Source organism: Solea solea, chromosome 15 (assembly GCF_958295425.1).
Source record: "Solea solea chromosome 15, fSolSol10.1, whole genome shotgun sequence".
NCBI classification, from domain to species: Eukaryota; Metazoa; Chordata; class Actinopteri; order Pleuronectiformes; family Soleidae; genus Solea; species Solea solea.
In genome coordinates, this window is record NC_081148.1 from 1536650 (window position 1) to 1554257 (window position 17608).

The following is a 17608-nucleotide window of genomic DNA, read 5'->3' on the forward strand; positions in this document are numbered from 1 at the left end:
TGATTCTTCTTCAGGTGTGTGTACCTGTGAGTGATTCTTCTTCAGGTGTGTGTACCTGTGAGTGCTTCTTCTTCAGGTGTGTGTACCTGTGAGTGATTCTCCTTTAGGTGTGTGTACCTGTGAGTGATTCTTCTTCAGGTGTGTGTACCTGTGAGTGATTCTTCTTCAGGTGTGTGTACCTGTGAGTGATTCTTCTTCAGGTGTGTGTACCTGTGAGTGATTCTTCTTCAGGTGTGTGTACCTGTGAGTGATTCTTCTTCAGGTGTGTGTACCTGTGAGTGATTCTTCTTCAGGTGTGTGTACCTGTGAGTGATTCTTCTTCAGGTGTGTGTACCTGTGAGTGATTCTCCTTTAGGTGTGTGTACCTGTGAGTGATTCTTCTTCAGGTGTGTGTACCTGTGAGTGATTCTTCTTCAGGTGTGTGTACCTGTGAGTGATTCTTCTTCAGGTGTGCGTACCTGTGAGTGATTCTTCTTCAGGTGTGTGTACCACACCTTGTGAGACAGAGAGACACAAAGAGACACTGACACAGAGACACTGACAAAGAGACACTGACACAGAGACACTGACACAGAGTCTCTTACCCTAACCCTAACCCTAACCCAGAGAGACAGAGACACTGACACAGAGACACTGACACTGACACTGACACAGAGAGACAGAGACACTGAGAAAGAGACACTGACAGAGAGACACTGACACAGAGACACTGACACAGACACAGAGTCTCTAACCCTAACCCTAACCCAGAGGGACAGAGACACTGACACAGAGACACTGACACTGACACTGACACAGAGAGACAGAGACACTGAGAAAGAGACACTGACACAGAGACACTGACACAGAGACACTGACAGAGAGACACTGACACAGAGACACTGACACAGAGTCTCTAACCCTAACCCTAACCCAGAGGGACAGAGACACTGACACAGAGACACTGACAGAGAGACAGAGACACAGAGACACTGACACAGAGACACTGAGAAAGAGACACTGACAGAGAGACAGAGACACTGACACAAAGACACTGAGAAAGAGACACTGACACAAAGACACTGACACAGAGACACTGACACAGAGACACTGACACAGAGACAGAGACACAGAGACACTGACACAGAGACACTGAGAAAGAGACAGAGACACTGACACAAAGACACTGAGAAAGAGACACTGACACAAAGACACTGACACAGAGACACTGACACAGAGACACTGACAGAGAGACAGAGACACAGAGACACTGACACAGAGACACTGAGAAAGAGACACTGACAGAGAGACAGAGACACTGACACAAAGACACTGAGAAAGAGACACTGACACAAAGACACTGACACAGAGACACTGACACAGAGACACTGACAGAGAGACAGAGACACAGAGACACTGACACAGAGACACTGAGAAAGAGACACTGACAGAGAGACAGAGACACTGACACAAAGACACTGAGAAAGAGACACTGACACAAAGACACTGACACAGAGACACTGACACAGAGAGCAGGTCATCTGGAGTTCACTGTTATTTATTCAACTATATATTTATACACACACGAGTGGTCCTCACAAAGATACTCATACAAAAACACAGACAAACATGAACTTACTCTTCATTGATCAATTGAGGAGAAAAAAGAACCTGGTTGTTATGGCAACCTCAGACACAAGTGTCATTTGGATGTTTTTCTGTTGTCATCCATCCTTCCATTGATCCATCCATCATCCTTCCATTCATCCATTGATCCATTGATCCATGTCATTTATGTGATGCTCACTCTTTAATATAAGGTCATTATCTCTCATTTTCAATAGTAACATTTAAAATCACGTCAGGATCATGAAATCATTTCAAAGTAATCTTCTTCTCTCACTCTAAGGTGTTTGCTCATGTCCCTCTTGGGCCACCGTACGTCCCACGGCTGCACAGTCAAAGCAGATTAATGGGTCAGTTTAACCAAGTTCACACAGAGTTCACACAGAGTTCACACAGAGTTCAGTCCAGCACAAACCAGGGAGGGAGAGAGGGGGCGGAGCCATTCTGCTAGTAAACAACATGGTTTTGTTACCTATACCTAACCACTGACAGAACCACTGTCAGAACCACTGACAAAACCACTAACAGAACCACTGAAAAAAACACTGACAAAACCACTGACATAACCACAGACATAACCACTGACAGAACCACAGACAGAACCATAGAAAAAACCGCTGACAAAACCACTGACAGAACCACTGACAAAACCACTGACAGAACCATAGACAGAACCATAGACAAAACCACTGACAAAATCACAGACATAACCACAGACAGAACCATAGACAAAACACTGACAAAACCACTGACAAAACCACTGACAGAATCACTGACAGAACCACTGACTAAACTACAGACAGAATCACTGACAGAACCACAGACATAACCACAGACATATCCACTGACAAAACCACTGTCAAAACCACTGACAAAACCACTGACAGAACCACAGACAAAACACTGACAAAACACTGACACAACCATAGACAGAACCATTGACAAAGCCACTGACAGAACCATTGACAAAACACTGACAAAACCACTGACAGAACCATTGACAAAACACTGACAAAACCACTGACAGAACCACAGACAAAACACTGACAGAACCACATAAAGAACCATAGACAGAACCACAGACAGAACCATAGACAGTATCACTGACAAAACCATAGACAGAACCACTGACAGAACCATAGACATAACCATAGACAGAACCACTGACATAACCACAGACAGAACCATTGACAAAGCCACTGAAAGAACCACTGACAGAACCACTGACAGAACCACAGACAAAACACTGACAAAACCACCGACAGACCCACAGACAGAACCATAGACAGAACCACAGACAAAACCACTGACAGAACCATTGACAAAACACTAACAAAACCACTGACAGAACCACAGACAAAACACTGACAAAACCACTGACTAAACTACAGACAGAACCACAGCCAGAACCACAGCCAGAACCACAGCCAGAACCACATACAGAACCACAGACAAAACACTGACAGAACCAGAGATATAACCACTGACTAAATCACAGACAGAACCATAGGCAGAAACACTGACAAAACCACAGACAGAACCATAGACATAATCACTGACAGAACCATAGACAGAACCACTGACAAAACCACAGACAGAACCACAGACAGAACCACAGACAGAACCTTAGACAGAATCACTGAAAGAACCAAAGACAGAATCACTGACAGAACCATAGACAGAATCACTGACAGAACCACTGACTGAACCATAGACAGAACCATAGACATAATCACTGACTAAATCACAGACAGAACCATAGGCAGAAACACTGACAAAACCACAGACAGAATCACTGACAGAACCATAGACAGAATCACTGACAGAACCACAGACAGAACCACAGACAGAACCTTAGACAGAATCACTGAAAGAACCAAAGACAGAATCACTGACAGAACCATAGACAGAATCACTGACAGAACCACTGACTGAACCATAGACAGAACCATAGACATAATCACTGACTAAATCACAGACAGAACCATAGGCAGAAACACTGACAAAACCACAGACAGAACCACAGACAGAATCACTGACAGAACCATAGACAGAATCACTGACAGAACCAGTGACAGAACCACAGACAGAACCATAGACAGAATCACTGACTAAATCACAGACAGAACCATAGACAGAATCACTGACAGAACCATAGACAGAACCACTGACAAAACCACAGACAGAACCACAGACAGAACCACAGACAGAACCATAGACAGAACCACTGAGTAAAAATAGAGTTGGTTCTCAGCTCAGAGGAAAATAATGAGCTCATTACACTTTATCTCCACGACCTTTGACCTCAGGATTTAGCTGTGAGGTTTAAGTCGGGTCAGCAGCTCTGGGTCAGACCGTGGTCAGAGACATGAGTGGGAGGAGCAGATCGAGGGGTGGAGCCAGAGTGACACTTGAAAGTGTGTCTTCATGATTTTTGTTTGTTTTTATCTCCTCAGTCAAAGTGAAACAGCCAGTTGAGGCTCAGCTCTTTGTCGACGCCCACTTTCCTCTGATTGGCTGGAGGAGCAGGAAGCTAAAGAACTCATGAGGTGGATTTGAGATGAAAAACTTCTTCATGATCCAGAAGAGACCACGGTGTGGACAGCTGCCCTCTAGTGGGCCTCACAGGTATTACAGCTATTACTTTATCCACGATAGATCAATCCTCAACATTATCACTAACCTTAACCAGAACCAGTTAAACTGACTAACCATGTGTGTGTGTGTCTGTGCGTGTGTTAACTTGTGTGGTCCACACTGTGGATGCAAAACCAGTATGTGTGTGTGTGCATTGGATGACATTACTAAAAAGAGTTGACATGTTACACAGCAGTGGAGGCTTTAGACCCTGCAGCAACACACACACACACGCACACACACACACACACACACACACACACACACACACGCACACACACACACAGCCCAACTCTGTGTGTGTGTGTGTTTTTACACTTGAATGAGCCTTCTGTTCAGTGTTCAGTTGCTCCCAGTGAGCTGGGTTTTTAGGTCGCAGTGTTCTTTCTGCTGCAGCCTCACACACACACACGTACACACACACACGTACAGACACACACGTGTACACACACCCACGTACACACACACACACACAGTGAAGCACGTGGACACAGATGCATGAAAACAAATGGACAGAATTACTGCTCATGGATAAGTGGAAGGGTATTGGGCATGTAACTGGAAGGTTGCTGGTTCAAATGCCAGTTCCCCTGAGCAAGGGACCCAATCCACACTGTCAAATAAATGAGACAAAGTCAAATATACACATCATCTGCTGTGGCGCCCCCTAGAGAGGGAGAAGTGTGTGTGTGTGTTTACACTTGAATGTGTGTGTGTGTGTGTGTGTTTGCACGTGTAGTAAATATTTCTACAGGAGCGATCATCTTAGCTTTATGTCAGAGTCTCAGCTGTCAACACACCAGCCCGAGGGAGAGACAGAGAGAGAGAGAGACAGAGAGAGAGAGAGAGAGACAGAGAGAGAGAGAGAGAGACAGAGAGAGAGAGAGAGACAGAGAGAGAGAGAGACTTTTTTTTGACTTTTAACACAACATTTATTTTTTCCATTTAACATAAAATAAGTTACTGACAAATGTAGAGGTATGGATGAATAATAAATATAAATAAAAATATAAATATCACAAGCAACCAATTAAGTGATTAATCAACTAATCAACCAATCAATTAATTAATTAATTACTCAATCAAAAACAATCGAGCGATCAAAAAGAAAACAGATGTTCAATTACTCACATACGCGCATACACACTCTCACCCTCTCACACACACACAGTTAAAAATGAAGGACCAGTGAACCGTCTTCTGCCAGTGAGCATAAAACCTGTCTGATTGCCCACCGAGACCTGAAGGCGTCCAGCTGCCCAGTCAAAGCACAGAAGGCGTGTTCCACTCTAAGACGAGTGGCCACCAGGCCCTTCACGCTCTGGACCACATCGGTCCAGCCCTGACCAGACAGCTGACTCCTCCTGGTCCTCCAGATTGCCAACTTGGCCATTCCTAACAGGAAGTTGACCAGAACCAGGGTGTGCTTGTTGCTGGCTCTGTACTTAGGGCCAAAGACAAAGAGAGGGGAAGCAAAAGCTAACCCCAGAGGCTCCACCCACTCATGCAGTAGTTTAAATAAGCTCTCCAGTCGAGGACAGAGCAGCACCAGATGTTCCAGGTTCTCCCCCCGCTGGCAGAAGGGACATCCCTCCCCAGTGTTTGGATCAAGGCGAGCTATGTGTCTGTTTGTAGCTATTGCTCCATGTATGATCCTCCACTGGAGGTCCCCCACCCGTTTCTCAACGGGGGGCTTATACAGGAGCCTCCAGTTACCTTCAGAGACAGTTCCCGCAGAAAACACCCGGGTCCACCTGGACTCCAGGACACCAGCCAGCGAGCGCAGGTTCAGAACCTTCACGCAGCTTAGATAGAGCTGCTTCTTGTCACAGGAGCTGAAAACTCCTAGTGCTGGTGTTTTCAGAGACAGAAGCAGCCCACGCTGTTCTGTCCACCCGTCTACAGCAGGACTGACAGACAGGGAGGGGAAGACGTACTCACAGTCATCATCCCATTGGTCAGTCAGAGTACGGTTCCTTGTGAAAGCTCTGAGCGGCGCAGACAGACACTGCCAGACGTCCTCCACAATCTTCTGCAGAACTCTGGAAGACCTGATGTCCATGATCTCACAGAGTTCATGTTGGGAGGCTTTGGCGAGATGACCCAGTTTTATTATTCCAGCCTCAACAAACTTAGTCCTGAGGGTGGCAGAAGACAGTGTGTGTGTGGGCAGAAACCTGTTGAAGAAAAGTGGTTCCTCATATAACCACCTTCCGGGTGTGGGGTCAGGAGTTCTGGTGATGGTTAGTGTCTGCCAGGCATTGATCATAGAACTGTAAAAAGGTGTAAGTCCAGTCAGATCGGCCTCCGATGTTTCCATTAGGAAGAGCTGCTTGTCCAGCCCCAGACGTCCGGCTCTCCTCAGCAGGATCCGTGCGGTGGTGAACCAGCAGAGGTTGCTGCCGTACAGCAGCCTCTGTGCAGCCTTCAGCCTGAAGGCAGCGGTTCTGGACACAGTGTCAATAAGTCCCTGTCCCCCCTCTGCCACAGGAAGGTACAGGGCCGATGCCTTCAGCCAGTGTTGACCAGACCAGAAGAAGTTGACCAGGAGCCGCTGCACTTCCTCCAACAGCCCCGATGGTGGCGTCAGAACCGCCAGCCTGTGCCACAGAGTCGAGGCAACCAGGTTGTTAGCTATCAGGGCTCTGCCTCTGTATGACAACTGAGAGAGCAGCCATTTCCATTTAGACAACTTAGCTTCAACCTTGTCCAGCACTCCCACCCAGTTCTGTCTCTGCACCTCTCTACTGCCTAAGTGGATCCCCAAAACCCTGATGCCCCCCGCCCCCACTGGAGATTACCTGGAAGACCAGGAAGATTACCAGGGTCCCAGCGACCAAGCAAACAGGCCCCACTTTTCCCCCAGTTCACTTTGGCAGAAGACGCTCTTTCATATAGCGACAGGCTACTTTCTAGTTCCTGAGCGTCTCTCTGGTCTTTAATAAAAACATTGACGTCGTCTGCATAGGCTGACACAACAACTGGAGGACTCTGGCCCAGCTCGGCCAGAACCAGACCCCCCAGCCTGCTCCTCAGCCTACACAGAAGGGGTTCAATGGTGATGCTGTAGAGCTGTCCCGAGATGGGGCAGCCCTGTCTGATCCCTCTCCTGACTGGAATGGGACGGCTCAAGCCTCCTCCCACCTTCACCACACAACATGCCTCGGAATACAGCAGCTGCACCCAGGACAGGAAACTCCCGCCAACACCAAAGGCCTGCAGGGTGGAGAACAGGAAGTTGTGGTCCACGCGGTCGAACGCTTTCTCCTGGTCAAGAGAGACCAGACCAGCCTTCAACCCCTCCATTTCACAAATGTCAAAAACGTCCCTCATTAAAAACAGGTTGTCCAGCATGGATCTGTCCGGGACACAGTAAGACTGTTCTATACTGACTAAAAACTCCAGGCATGTTTTCAGTCTGTTGGATAAAACCTTTGATAAAATTTTATAGTCCAAGCATAAAAGAGCCACCGGCCTCCAGTTCTTTAAAAGAGTCAAGTCTCCTTTTTTGGGGAGCAGTGAGAGGACCGCACGCCGACAGGAAACAGGAAGTGTCCCCCTTTTAAAAGACTCTTTAATAACATCTAGTAGGTCCTGTCCCAGAATATTCCAGAAGTGTTTAAAAAAGTCAGCAGGTAAACCGTCCACTCCTGGAGATTTCCCTGATGCCATCTGGAACACAGCAGAGGTCACCTCATCGAGGCTGATGTCACGGTCCAGCACCTCCTGGTCTCCCACACTGAGCTGAGGAAGATGATGGAGAAGCTCTGCAGCAGCCGCCTCATCACAACTGTCCGCCCTGAACAGGTCTGTGTAGAAGTCCACTGCATGCTTCCTCATCTGCGCTGCTTCTGTGGTGACTGTTCCATCAGGAAGACGGAGACACACCATCCTCCTCCTCTCGACCGCAGATCTCTCCAGGTTAAAGAAGAAGGAAGAGGGCGCGTCCATGTCCTGGAGTTTGATGAAACGAGCTCGGACTAGAGCTCCTTTAGCTCTTTCATTTAAAAGAGAGCTCAGCTCTTTTCTTTTTTCTTTAATTAAAATGTTCTGGGAGTCACTGTGTGAGACAGAGACACTCTCCCTGTCCCTGATCTCCTCCTCTAACTCCTGCACAGCTTTCTGAGTTTTCACAGTGGAGTAGGCTGAGTACTGTTGACAGTAGACCCTGATCTGGGCCTTTCCCACCTCCCACCACTGACTAGAAGAGTTAAAATCCGCCTTCTTGGATCTCCAGTACTCCCAGAACAACTTAAAATTCTCACAAAAAGTAAAATCCTGCAGCAGTTTAACATTAAAGTGCCAGAAAGAGATGGATTTCTGTGTGTGAGATAAAACCAGCTCCATTAAAACTAAGTGATGGTCTGAATAAACCACAGGGAGGATCTGACAGCTAAAAACACGTGCAGTAAAAACATCAGAAAGGTAAAATCTGTCCAGACGAGCAGCACTGACTCGACCATCTGACATCTTCACCCACGTGTATTGTCTGACGTCAGGGTGTTTCATCCTCCACACATCCACCACGTGACTCTTCTTTACAAGCTGAGATAAAAACAAGGACGATTGGAAGTGTGACTCCTCTCCTGTTCTGTCCAGAGTCACATCTGTACAACAGTTCCAGTCTCCTCCTAAAATCACACACTCTCTGTTGTCAAGCTTATTTATTTCTTCTTGGAGAGTTTTAAAAACTTCTCCCCGCTCAGAGCCCTGGTTTGGTGCGTACACATTAATCAGATTAAAAGTGTGACCCTCCAGTTCAGCTTTAACCATTAAAACTCTGCCTTTGATAATCTCTGAGTTTAAAATAATCTTAACATTTAAAAGGGGAGAGAATAAAAACGCCACTCCAGCACTGAAATTGGTGCCATGGCTGAGGACGTACTGTCCTCTCCACCATAAAGCCCAGTCTACTTCATTCCCACTATCACTGTGTGTCTCCTGGAGAAAAATGACATCCGGTCTTTTCTGTTGAAAGGTTTCAGCGACTAAAGCTCTTTTAAGTGCGTCTCTACCTCCATTAATATTTAAAGAGGCCGCTCTCAAGACCTTCATGATGGAAAAGAAAAGACAGAACAGTAAAACCCAGAAAAAAAGAAACACCAAGTGATAATTGATTATTTTCATTTTGACGCTTTCAATTTTTTCCTTTTCTTCACGTTCGCAATGTTGGAGTTTTTGCGAAGGTTTGTCACAAGTTTTTTTAAACGAAACCTTTTCTTTTCGTTCAGCAGGTCTAAGCCCACCACCTTCTGAAGGGTGGTGGCAGAAGTTATAAACTTCCCTGTGTCGGGGAAATAGTCAGTCACATTTACTGTTTTTCCAAAGGTTTCGTCTAAGAACAGATTAATCTCCTCCAGAGAATATAAATCAACATTCTGTGACACACTGTCAGTGAGAGAGGCAACATCTGACTCTGCCTCACTCACCTGATCTGTGATGTCAACTTCAGCCTCAGCCTGTTCCTCCCTGACGTCAGCTTCAGCTGACACCTGCGACGTCACCAGGCCGCCGCCACCGGGAGCCACGGACACCGGAGCGCCGACATCCGAGCCACCCACACCGGGAGCCACGGACACCGGAGCGCCGACATCCGAGCCACCGACACCGGCCGCCACGGATACCGGAGCACCGACGCCCGAGCCACCGACACCGGCAGCGCCGGACACCAAAGCGCCGACGCCCGAGCCACCGACGCCGGCAGCTACGGACACCGGAGCGCCGCCGCCCGAGCCCCCGACGCCGGCAGCCACGGACACCGGAGCGCCGACATCCGAGCCACCGACACCGGGAGCCACGGGCACCGGAGCGCCGAGCCCGGCAGTCGCACCTTCCCCTGTGTTCACCTGAACAGCTGATCTCTGTCTGTGGGGACACGCAATCTTTTTATGTCCCACGTCACCACACTCAAAACACTTCATGTTTCCAGAGGAAGCATAGACCATATAAAAACCCTCCTCATGCTTCACTCTGAAGGACACGTCCAGAGTGTGAGTGGGAGAGTCCAGGAACATGAAGACCTGTCTTCTCAGGGACTGGACATGTTTCAGTTTCTGGTCCTTACATCCCAGAGTCACAGACCGGAATCCACTCGCCATCCTCCCGAAGCGCCTCAGTTCCTGTACTAGCGCCTCGTTGGGGATGAACGGGGAAACCCCGGACACAGTGACCCGGGTGGAAGGAACCGCCAGAGGAGAGACCTGTATAAACTCCTCATTTATAAATAAGCCGCTCTCTATGAGCGGGGGAACAAAAGCCGCCTCCTTAAAAAACACAACCACGGCTTTGTTCATGCGGGACGCGTACGAGATGTTCCCGTGTCCCAGCTGCTCTCCTACCGCCAACAACACCTGCTCCACCGTGGTGTTCGGCTGCGGCACCAGCCGCACTCCGTGTCTCAGAGACAGAGACGGCGTCTCAGGAGACGCCATCTCCACCGTGAAACACGGAAACACCGACACCACACACACACACACACACACACACACACACACACGCAACTACACACACTACTCTCTCATACAAACAACACGGTTAGTAACCAAGAAAAAAGTTTGAAAATTCGCAAACTCTCAAGACACACTCACCACGCTCTCCACCACCAAACTCCCAGCATGCAGTGCACAGAGAGAGAGAGAGAGAGAGAGACAGAGAGATTTGGTTTTTAAAAACACAACTTTATTTACCGTTATAAAAACAGTCTTACTTTGTGTGTTTTTTCAATTTAAAAAATATCCATATATACAAACACATTACTTCAGCACTTTCCCAACAGGTCATCATCTTCCACCTGACACAGGACATCCTGGTAGCGCCACATGTTTTTAAAAGAGGTGAGGTCTCCTGACAAAAAATAAAATCCAGCCTAATCCTGGCCCTGATCAGCTCCACACACACTGGAACAGGAGAGATGGTTTCAACCGCCCCCTGACCTCTCCAGACCAAAGTGACTCCTCCAGGGAGAGTTGGTGCGCCCACTCAGCCTGTCTCTGTTCAAAGTTTTTACCATCAGGTGGTAGAAGGTCTTTCCTGAGGCATCCTGCAGAGAGGCCTGAGGGCACCGGTCTAAAAGAGGACCCGCACAGTCCTTCAGGTATAGAGTCAGCTGGATGAGGGGGAAGGAGTCCTGTGTGTTGGCTGTGGTTTCGCCTGAAGAGAAGGTGTCCAACATCAGGAGCTCATGTCCACTCAGTCTCCCCCACCAGTGATCCAGCAGTTGTTTGGCCACTCTACAGGACCTCAGGCCCAGACCCGTGGCCCAGCCAGCTCCACCACCTGACCCAGAGTAGTGACCCCTGCAGCCTGGAATCGAGAAAACAGAGAGATGCCCACCCAGTCTGGACAGTCCAGGACCGACCCGTGGAGAACCAGCTCCTGTAAAGAATCGGCCTGTTTCTGTCTCTGTTTTTTGAGCAGGTTCCGAACAGTAAAAACACTTTTATAAAAACCTAGGAAGAGATGACTTGTTGAGCTGAGTGCTGTCCATTAAAAACAAATTAAAATCCATACCCAGGCTGTTAAAATGGTTCAGGATGCAGCAGGCTAGAGCCCTCCACACAGTGTCCTCTGGTCCATTCAGCAACCTCTGGATACATTTTAAGCGAAAGGCGGCGCCCCTGCTTGCCAAATGAACCAGGCCCTGCCCCCCCTAGAGAGGACACTCTGTGGGACCCAGTGCATCCTGTCCCAAATAAAATCAACTAAAAGCCTTTGTATCTGGGAGAGGAGAGAGGCCGGAGGATCCATGCAAGCCAACCTGTGCCATAGGGAGGACGAGACCAGGTTATTGGCGATCAGGACCCTGCCTCTTTATGACATCTTTGGGAGGAGCCACCTCCACTTGTTAAGTCGTCCTTTCACCAATTCGATAATGTTGTCCCAGTTTTTCTTGGTGCTGGTCTTGTCCCCCAGGAAGACTCCCAGATACCTCAGCCCACCTGTTTTCCAGGTGAGCTCTGCAGGCAGGGTGAGCTGGTCCCCCAGCCTCTCTCCCTCCATCACAGCCTCGCTTTTTCCCCAGTTAACCTTGGCAGAAGATATAAAACCAAATAAATGAACAGTGTCAATTAACACATCAATATCTTTTTGTGAGTTCACAAACACAATGAGATCATCAGCATAGGCAGACATTTTAAAAGACACCGGACAACTGGGGAGGAACACACCTGTCAGTTTGTGCCGTAGCTGATGCAGCAGAGGCTCGATGGCTAAGGAGTATAACATGCCAGAGAGAGAGCAGCCCTGCCTCACCCCCCTCTTGATGTTAAAGGGAGCACTTAGCCTGCCATTCATTTTTAGCACACTCTCAACGCCGCTGTAGAGAGCCCTGATCTTGGCAATGAACTCAGGGTTGAAGCCAAACCCGGCTAAAGTCTGCCAAAGGTATTGGTGTTCGCCTCCCTGTGCCTTAGGGTTGCGGGGGGGAAAGCCCTGACTGCTGTTTGTGCCTATGCACCGAACAGCAGCTCGGTGTATCCGGCCTTCTTGGAGGCCCTGGAGTCCTGCAAGGGGCTCCATCGGGGGACTCCATAGTTCTGCTGGGAGATTTCAATGCGCATGTGGGCAACGATGGGGAAACTTGGAGAGGCTTGATTGGGAGGAACGGCCTACCTGATCTGAATCAGAGTGGTCGTTTGTTGTTGGATTTCTGTGCAAGTCATGGACTATCCATAACAAACACCATGTTCGAACATAAGGATGCTCATAAGTGTACTTGGTACCAGAGTTTCCTTGGCCGAAGGTCGATGATCTATTTTGTGATTGTTTCATCGGATCTGAGGCCGCATGTTCTGGACACTCGGGTGAAGAGCGGGTCAGAGCTGTCAACTGATCACCATCTGGTGGTGAGTTGGGTCAGAGGATGAGGGAGGACTCTGGACAGACCAGGTAAACCCAAACGTGTAGTGCGGATGAATTGGGAACGTTCGACTGAAGAAGGAGTGTTTCTTGGCAGATATAAGGTATCGACGGGCCCGAAGGGCAGCAGCCTCTGCTGTGGCAGACGCAAAGCAGCGGGTATGGGAGAAGTTCAGAGAGGATATGGAGAAGGACTTTCGGTCGGCACCAAGGTATTTCTGGATAACCATTCGTGGCCTCAGGAGGGGAAAGTGGGGGACCATCAAAGCTGTGTACAGTAAGGATGGGACACTGTTGACCTTGACTGAGGAAGTAATTAGACGGTGGAAGGAACACTTTGAGGAACTCCTGAATCTGACATCTGCGCCCTCTGTGGTGGAGGCAGAGAGGGAAGATGATGGGGGATCATCGTCAATCTCCCTGAGGGAGGTCAATGAGGTGGTTAAACAACTCCGCAGTGGCAAGGCTCCGGGGGTTGATGAGATCCGCCCAGAAATGCTGAAGGCTCTGGGTGTGGAGGGGCTGTCTTGGATCACAAGTCTCTTCAACATTGCGTTGAGGTCGGGGTCAGTACCAAAGGAGTGTCCCCCCTTTTCAAAAAGGGTGACCTGAGAGTGTGTGCCAATTACCGGGGCATCACACTTCTCAGCCTCCCTGGTAAGGTTAACTCCAAGGTGCTGGAAAGGAGGGTTTGACCGGTAGTCGAACCTCAGATTCAAGAGGAACAATGCGGATTCCGCCCTGGTCGTGGAACAACGGACCAGCTCTTTACTCTTGCAGGGATCCTAGAGGGGGCCTGGGAGTATGCCCGTGCAGTCTACATGTGTTTTGTGGACCTGGAGAAGGCGTATGATCGGGTTCCCAGGGAGATACTGTGGGAGGTGCTGCGGGAGTATGGGGTGAGGGGGGCACTACTTAGGGCCATCCAATCCCTATACGCCCAAAGTATGAACTGTGTCCGGGTTCTCAGCACTAAATCAGGCCTGTTTCCTGTGGGTGTTGGCCTTCGCCAGGGCTGTGCTTTATCACCAATCCTGTTTGTGATTTTTATGGACAGGATATCGAGGCGTAGTCGTGGGGGAGGGGGGTTGTGGTTTGGCGGGCTTGAGATCTCGTCGCTGCTTTTTGCAGAGGATGTGGTTCTCATGGCTTCGTTGGCCTGTGACCTTCAGCGCTCACTGGATCGGTTTGTGGCCGAGTGTGAAGCAGTCGGGATGAAGACGAGCACCTCTAAGTCTGAGGCCATGGCTCTTAGCAGGAAACGGTGGATTGCCTTCTCCGGGTAGGGAATGACTCCTGGCCCCAGGTGAAGGAGTTCAAGTATCTCGGGGTCTTGTTTACGAGTGAGGGGACGAGGGAGCAGGAGATGGGAAGGAGAATTGGAGTGGCTGGTGCAGTACTGCATTCGCTTTACCGCACGGTTGTGACGAAAAGAGAGCTGAGCCGGAAGGCGAAGCTCTCGATCTACCGGTCAATCTTTGTTCGTACCCTCACCTATGGTCATGAAGGTTGGGTCATGACCAAAAGAACGAGATCGCGGGTACAAACGGCCAAAATGGGATTCCTCAGGAGAGTGGCTGGCTTTTCCCTTAGAGATAGGGTGAGAAGCTCGGTCATACGGGGGGAGCACGGAGTAGAACCACTGCTCCTTCACATTGAAAGGAGCCAGTTGAGGTGGTTCGGGCATCTGGTGAGGATGCCTCCTGGACGCCTCCCAAGGGAGGTGTATCAGCCACGTCCAGCTGGAAGAGACAAGGTGGAGAGATTACATCTCCACTCTGGCCTGGGAACGCCTGGGAACGCCTCGGGATCCCTCAGCTGGTCAACGTGGCTCGGGAAAGTTTGGGGGTCCCTTGCTGAAACTGTTGCAACCGCGACCCGGCCCTGGATAAGCGGAGGATGATGATGATGATGATGATGATGATTATCAGGATAATTAAGTCACAATACGATATTATCACAATATTTTAGTCACGATACGACATCATCACGACATTTAAATCAAGATATTATCAAGATAGTAAGTCATGATACGATATTATCAAGATATTTAAGTCATGATACGATATTATCACAATATTTAAGTTACAATACGATATTATCACAATATGTAAGTTACTACATTAAGCATCTTTTTGTAAATTTGAGTATTATGAGTATTAAAGTCATATTTTACATACTTACATTTATGAAACATTATCAGAAATAAATAAATAAACATAATCAACCTTTACTTAGTAACAGAAGACGTTTGTGTGTTTGATGTCTTTCAATCAAAGGAGAACGTCATCATCATCATCAATAACTGTGTACTTTAGTAACAGTTCTTACTCACCTGTAGAGGGCAGTGCTGCACCACATTATTATTACCCTTATAGTTTTTCTAAGACGACACAAGCTAACTGCTCACTAGGCTAACAATGGTAGTGGAAGCAGCAGACTTCTCTGGACTGATGTGTCTTTTACAACATAACGACAAACACGTCAATAACCAAGTTCTGGTTGTCAATGGTCATGATTACATCAGTGACTATGACCATGCCTCCGCCATCAGTGACTATGACCACGCCTCCACCATCAGTGACTATGACCACGCCCCCGCCATCAGTGACTATGACCACGCCCCCGCCATCAGTGACTATGACCACGCCTCCGCCATCAGTGACTATGACCACGCCCCCGTCATCAGTGACTATGACCACGCCCCCGCCATCAGTGACTACGACCACGCCCCCGTCATCAGTTACTATGACCACGCCCCCGTCATCAGTGACTATGACCACGCCTATGAAGTTCATCAACTCAACTGCACCTGTTTCATGGACCAAGAAGAACACGTCATCTGTTACTATGACCACAACCAGAGGTCAGTAGTAACACACTACATTTACTATGTTACAAATACTTTTGAACTTTTTGGATAAATTGTAATTTTAGGAGTAGTTTTATTGCAACATACTTTTACTTTTACTTGAGTATATATTTGAAGAAAGAACGATACTTGTGACGCTCGTAACTTTATTTTTTAATATCTTTTTTTTATTACATGCGCGATCTTCTCTCCCTGTTGGCTATGGCTTGACAATCAAATGCAGCCTGTGTTGTCATGTGACTCTGCTGTTAGCCGCGGCTCTAAGTGGACTTAAAACACACCAGCGGCTCGTTCTTTACTGTGTCCGACACCGAGGCTCTGGTCTCCTGTCTCTGGGTTTTCTGATCTCCTGTCTCTGGGTTTCTGGTCTCTTGTCTCTGGGGTTCCTGGTCTCCTGTCTCTGGGTTTCTGGTCTCCTGTCTCTGGGTTCCTTGTCTCTTGTCTCTGGGTTTCTGGTCTCCTGTCTCTGGGTTTTCTGATCTCCTGTCTCTGGGTTTCGGGTTTCTGGTCTCCTGTCTCTGGGTTTTCTGGTCTCCTGTCACTGGGTTTCTGGTCTCCTGTCTCTGGGTTTTCTGGTCTCCTGTCTCTGGGTTTCTGGTCTCTTGTCTCATGATTTCTGGTCTCCTGCCTTTGGGTTTCTGGTCTCCTGCTGGGTTTCTGGTCTCCTGTCTCTGAGTTTTCTGGTCTCCTGTCTCTGGGTTTCTGGTCTCCTGTCTCTGGGTTTCTGGTCTCTTGTCTCATGGTTTCTGGTCTCCTGCCTTTGGGTTTCTGTTCTCCTGCCTCTGGGTTTCTGGTCTCCTGTTTCTGAGTTTTCTGGTCTCCTGTCTCTGGTTTCTGGTCTCCTGCCTCTGGGTTTCTGGTCTCCTGTTTCTGAGTTTTCTGGTCTCTTGTCTCTGGTTTCTGGTCTCCTGCCTCTGGGTTTCTGGTCTCCTGTCTCTGAGTTTTCTGGTCTCCTGTCTCTGGGTTTCTGGTCTCTTGTCTCTGGGTTTCTGGTCTCTTGTCTCATGGTTTCTGGTCTCCTGCCTTTGGATTTCTGGTCTCCTGACTCAGGGTCAGCTGTGTATCGATGTATCTGAATTGGGTAATCCTAATTTATTGTACTAGGGTGATGTATTTAATTTCTAAAAGAATGAATGTATTCTTGTTTTAGTTAAAGTTGTACAAATTTTATTATAAAGAGTGTATTTATTGTTTTATTTAAAATATTATTATTTAACATATCTTCATTTGAACATTGCTGTTTTATATTATGTTGTGTCTATTTTGTTCCATTTGTGTTGCTCTGAATATTTCAAAGATAAATCCAGAGAAACTCAGTACTCTGTCCTGATAATTGTGTTTTTTAAAGAAATGTTTCACTTTCACTGAGTCATGTTCACATTTGTGCTGTGTCATGTTTTCAGAGGTAGCTCAGTGAACGCTGAGTCAGCAAAGCTACAAACACCGTCTGATTGTATTTACTTTTTTTTTAGTATTTAACTTAAAACAAATGTAGGTATATGTATGTTTATATATAAACTTATATAGATATAATGTGTACATATATACACATTATATCTATATATACACATATATAGATATAATGTGTATATATATATACACGTGTGTATACACATATATGTATATGTATATGCATAT

At 47.8% G+C, this 17608-nt stretch overlaps 1 protein-coding gene across 2 annotated transcripts in view; it reads left to right on the forward strand.

The window, feature by feature from the left end:
* Positions 1-4179: 4179 nt before the first annotated feature.
* Positions 4180-17608, forward strand: part of LOC131473493 (acylphosphatase-2-like) — an 18917-nt gene continuing 5488 nt past the window's right edge. The window contains exon 1 of one of the 2 annotated variants that reach the window (XM_058650721.1): positions 4180-4233. In XM_058650721.1, coding sequence (XP_058506704.1) covers positions 4181-4233 — 53 coding nt within the window. In that variant the 5' untranslated portion in view covers position 4180. Of the gene's footprint in view, positions 4234-15441; positions 15965-17608 lie in introns of those variants that run through there. The other variant, XM_058650720.1, reaches the window with a different exon arrangement.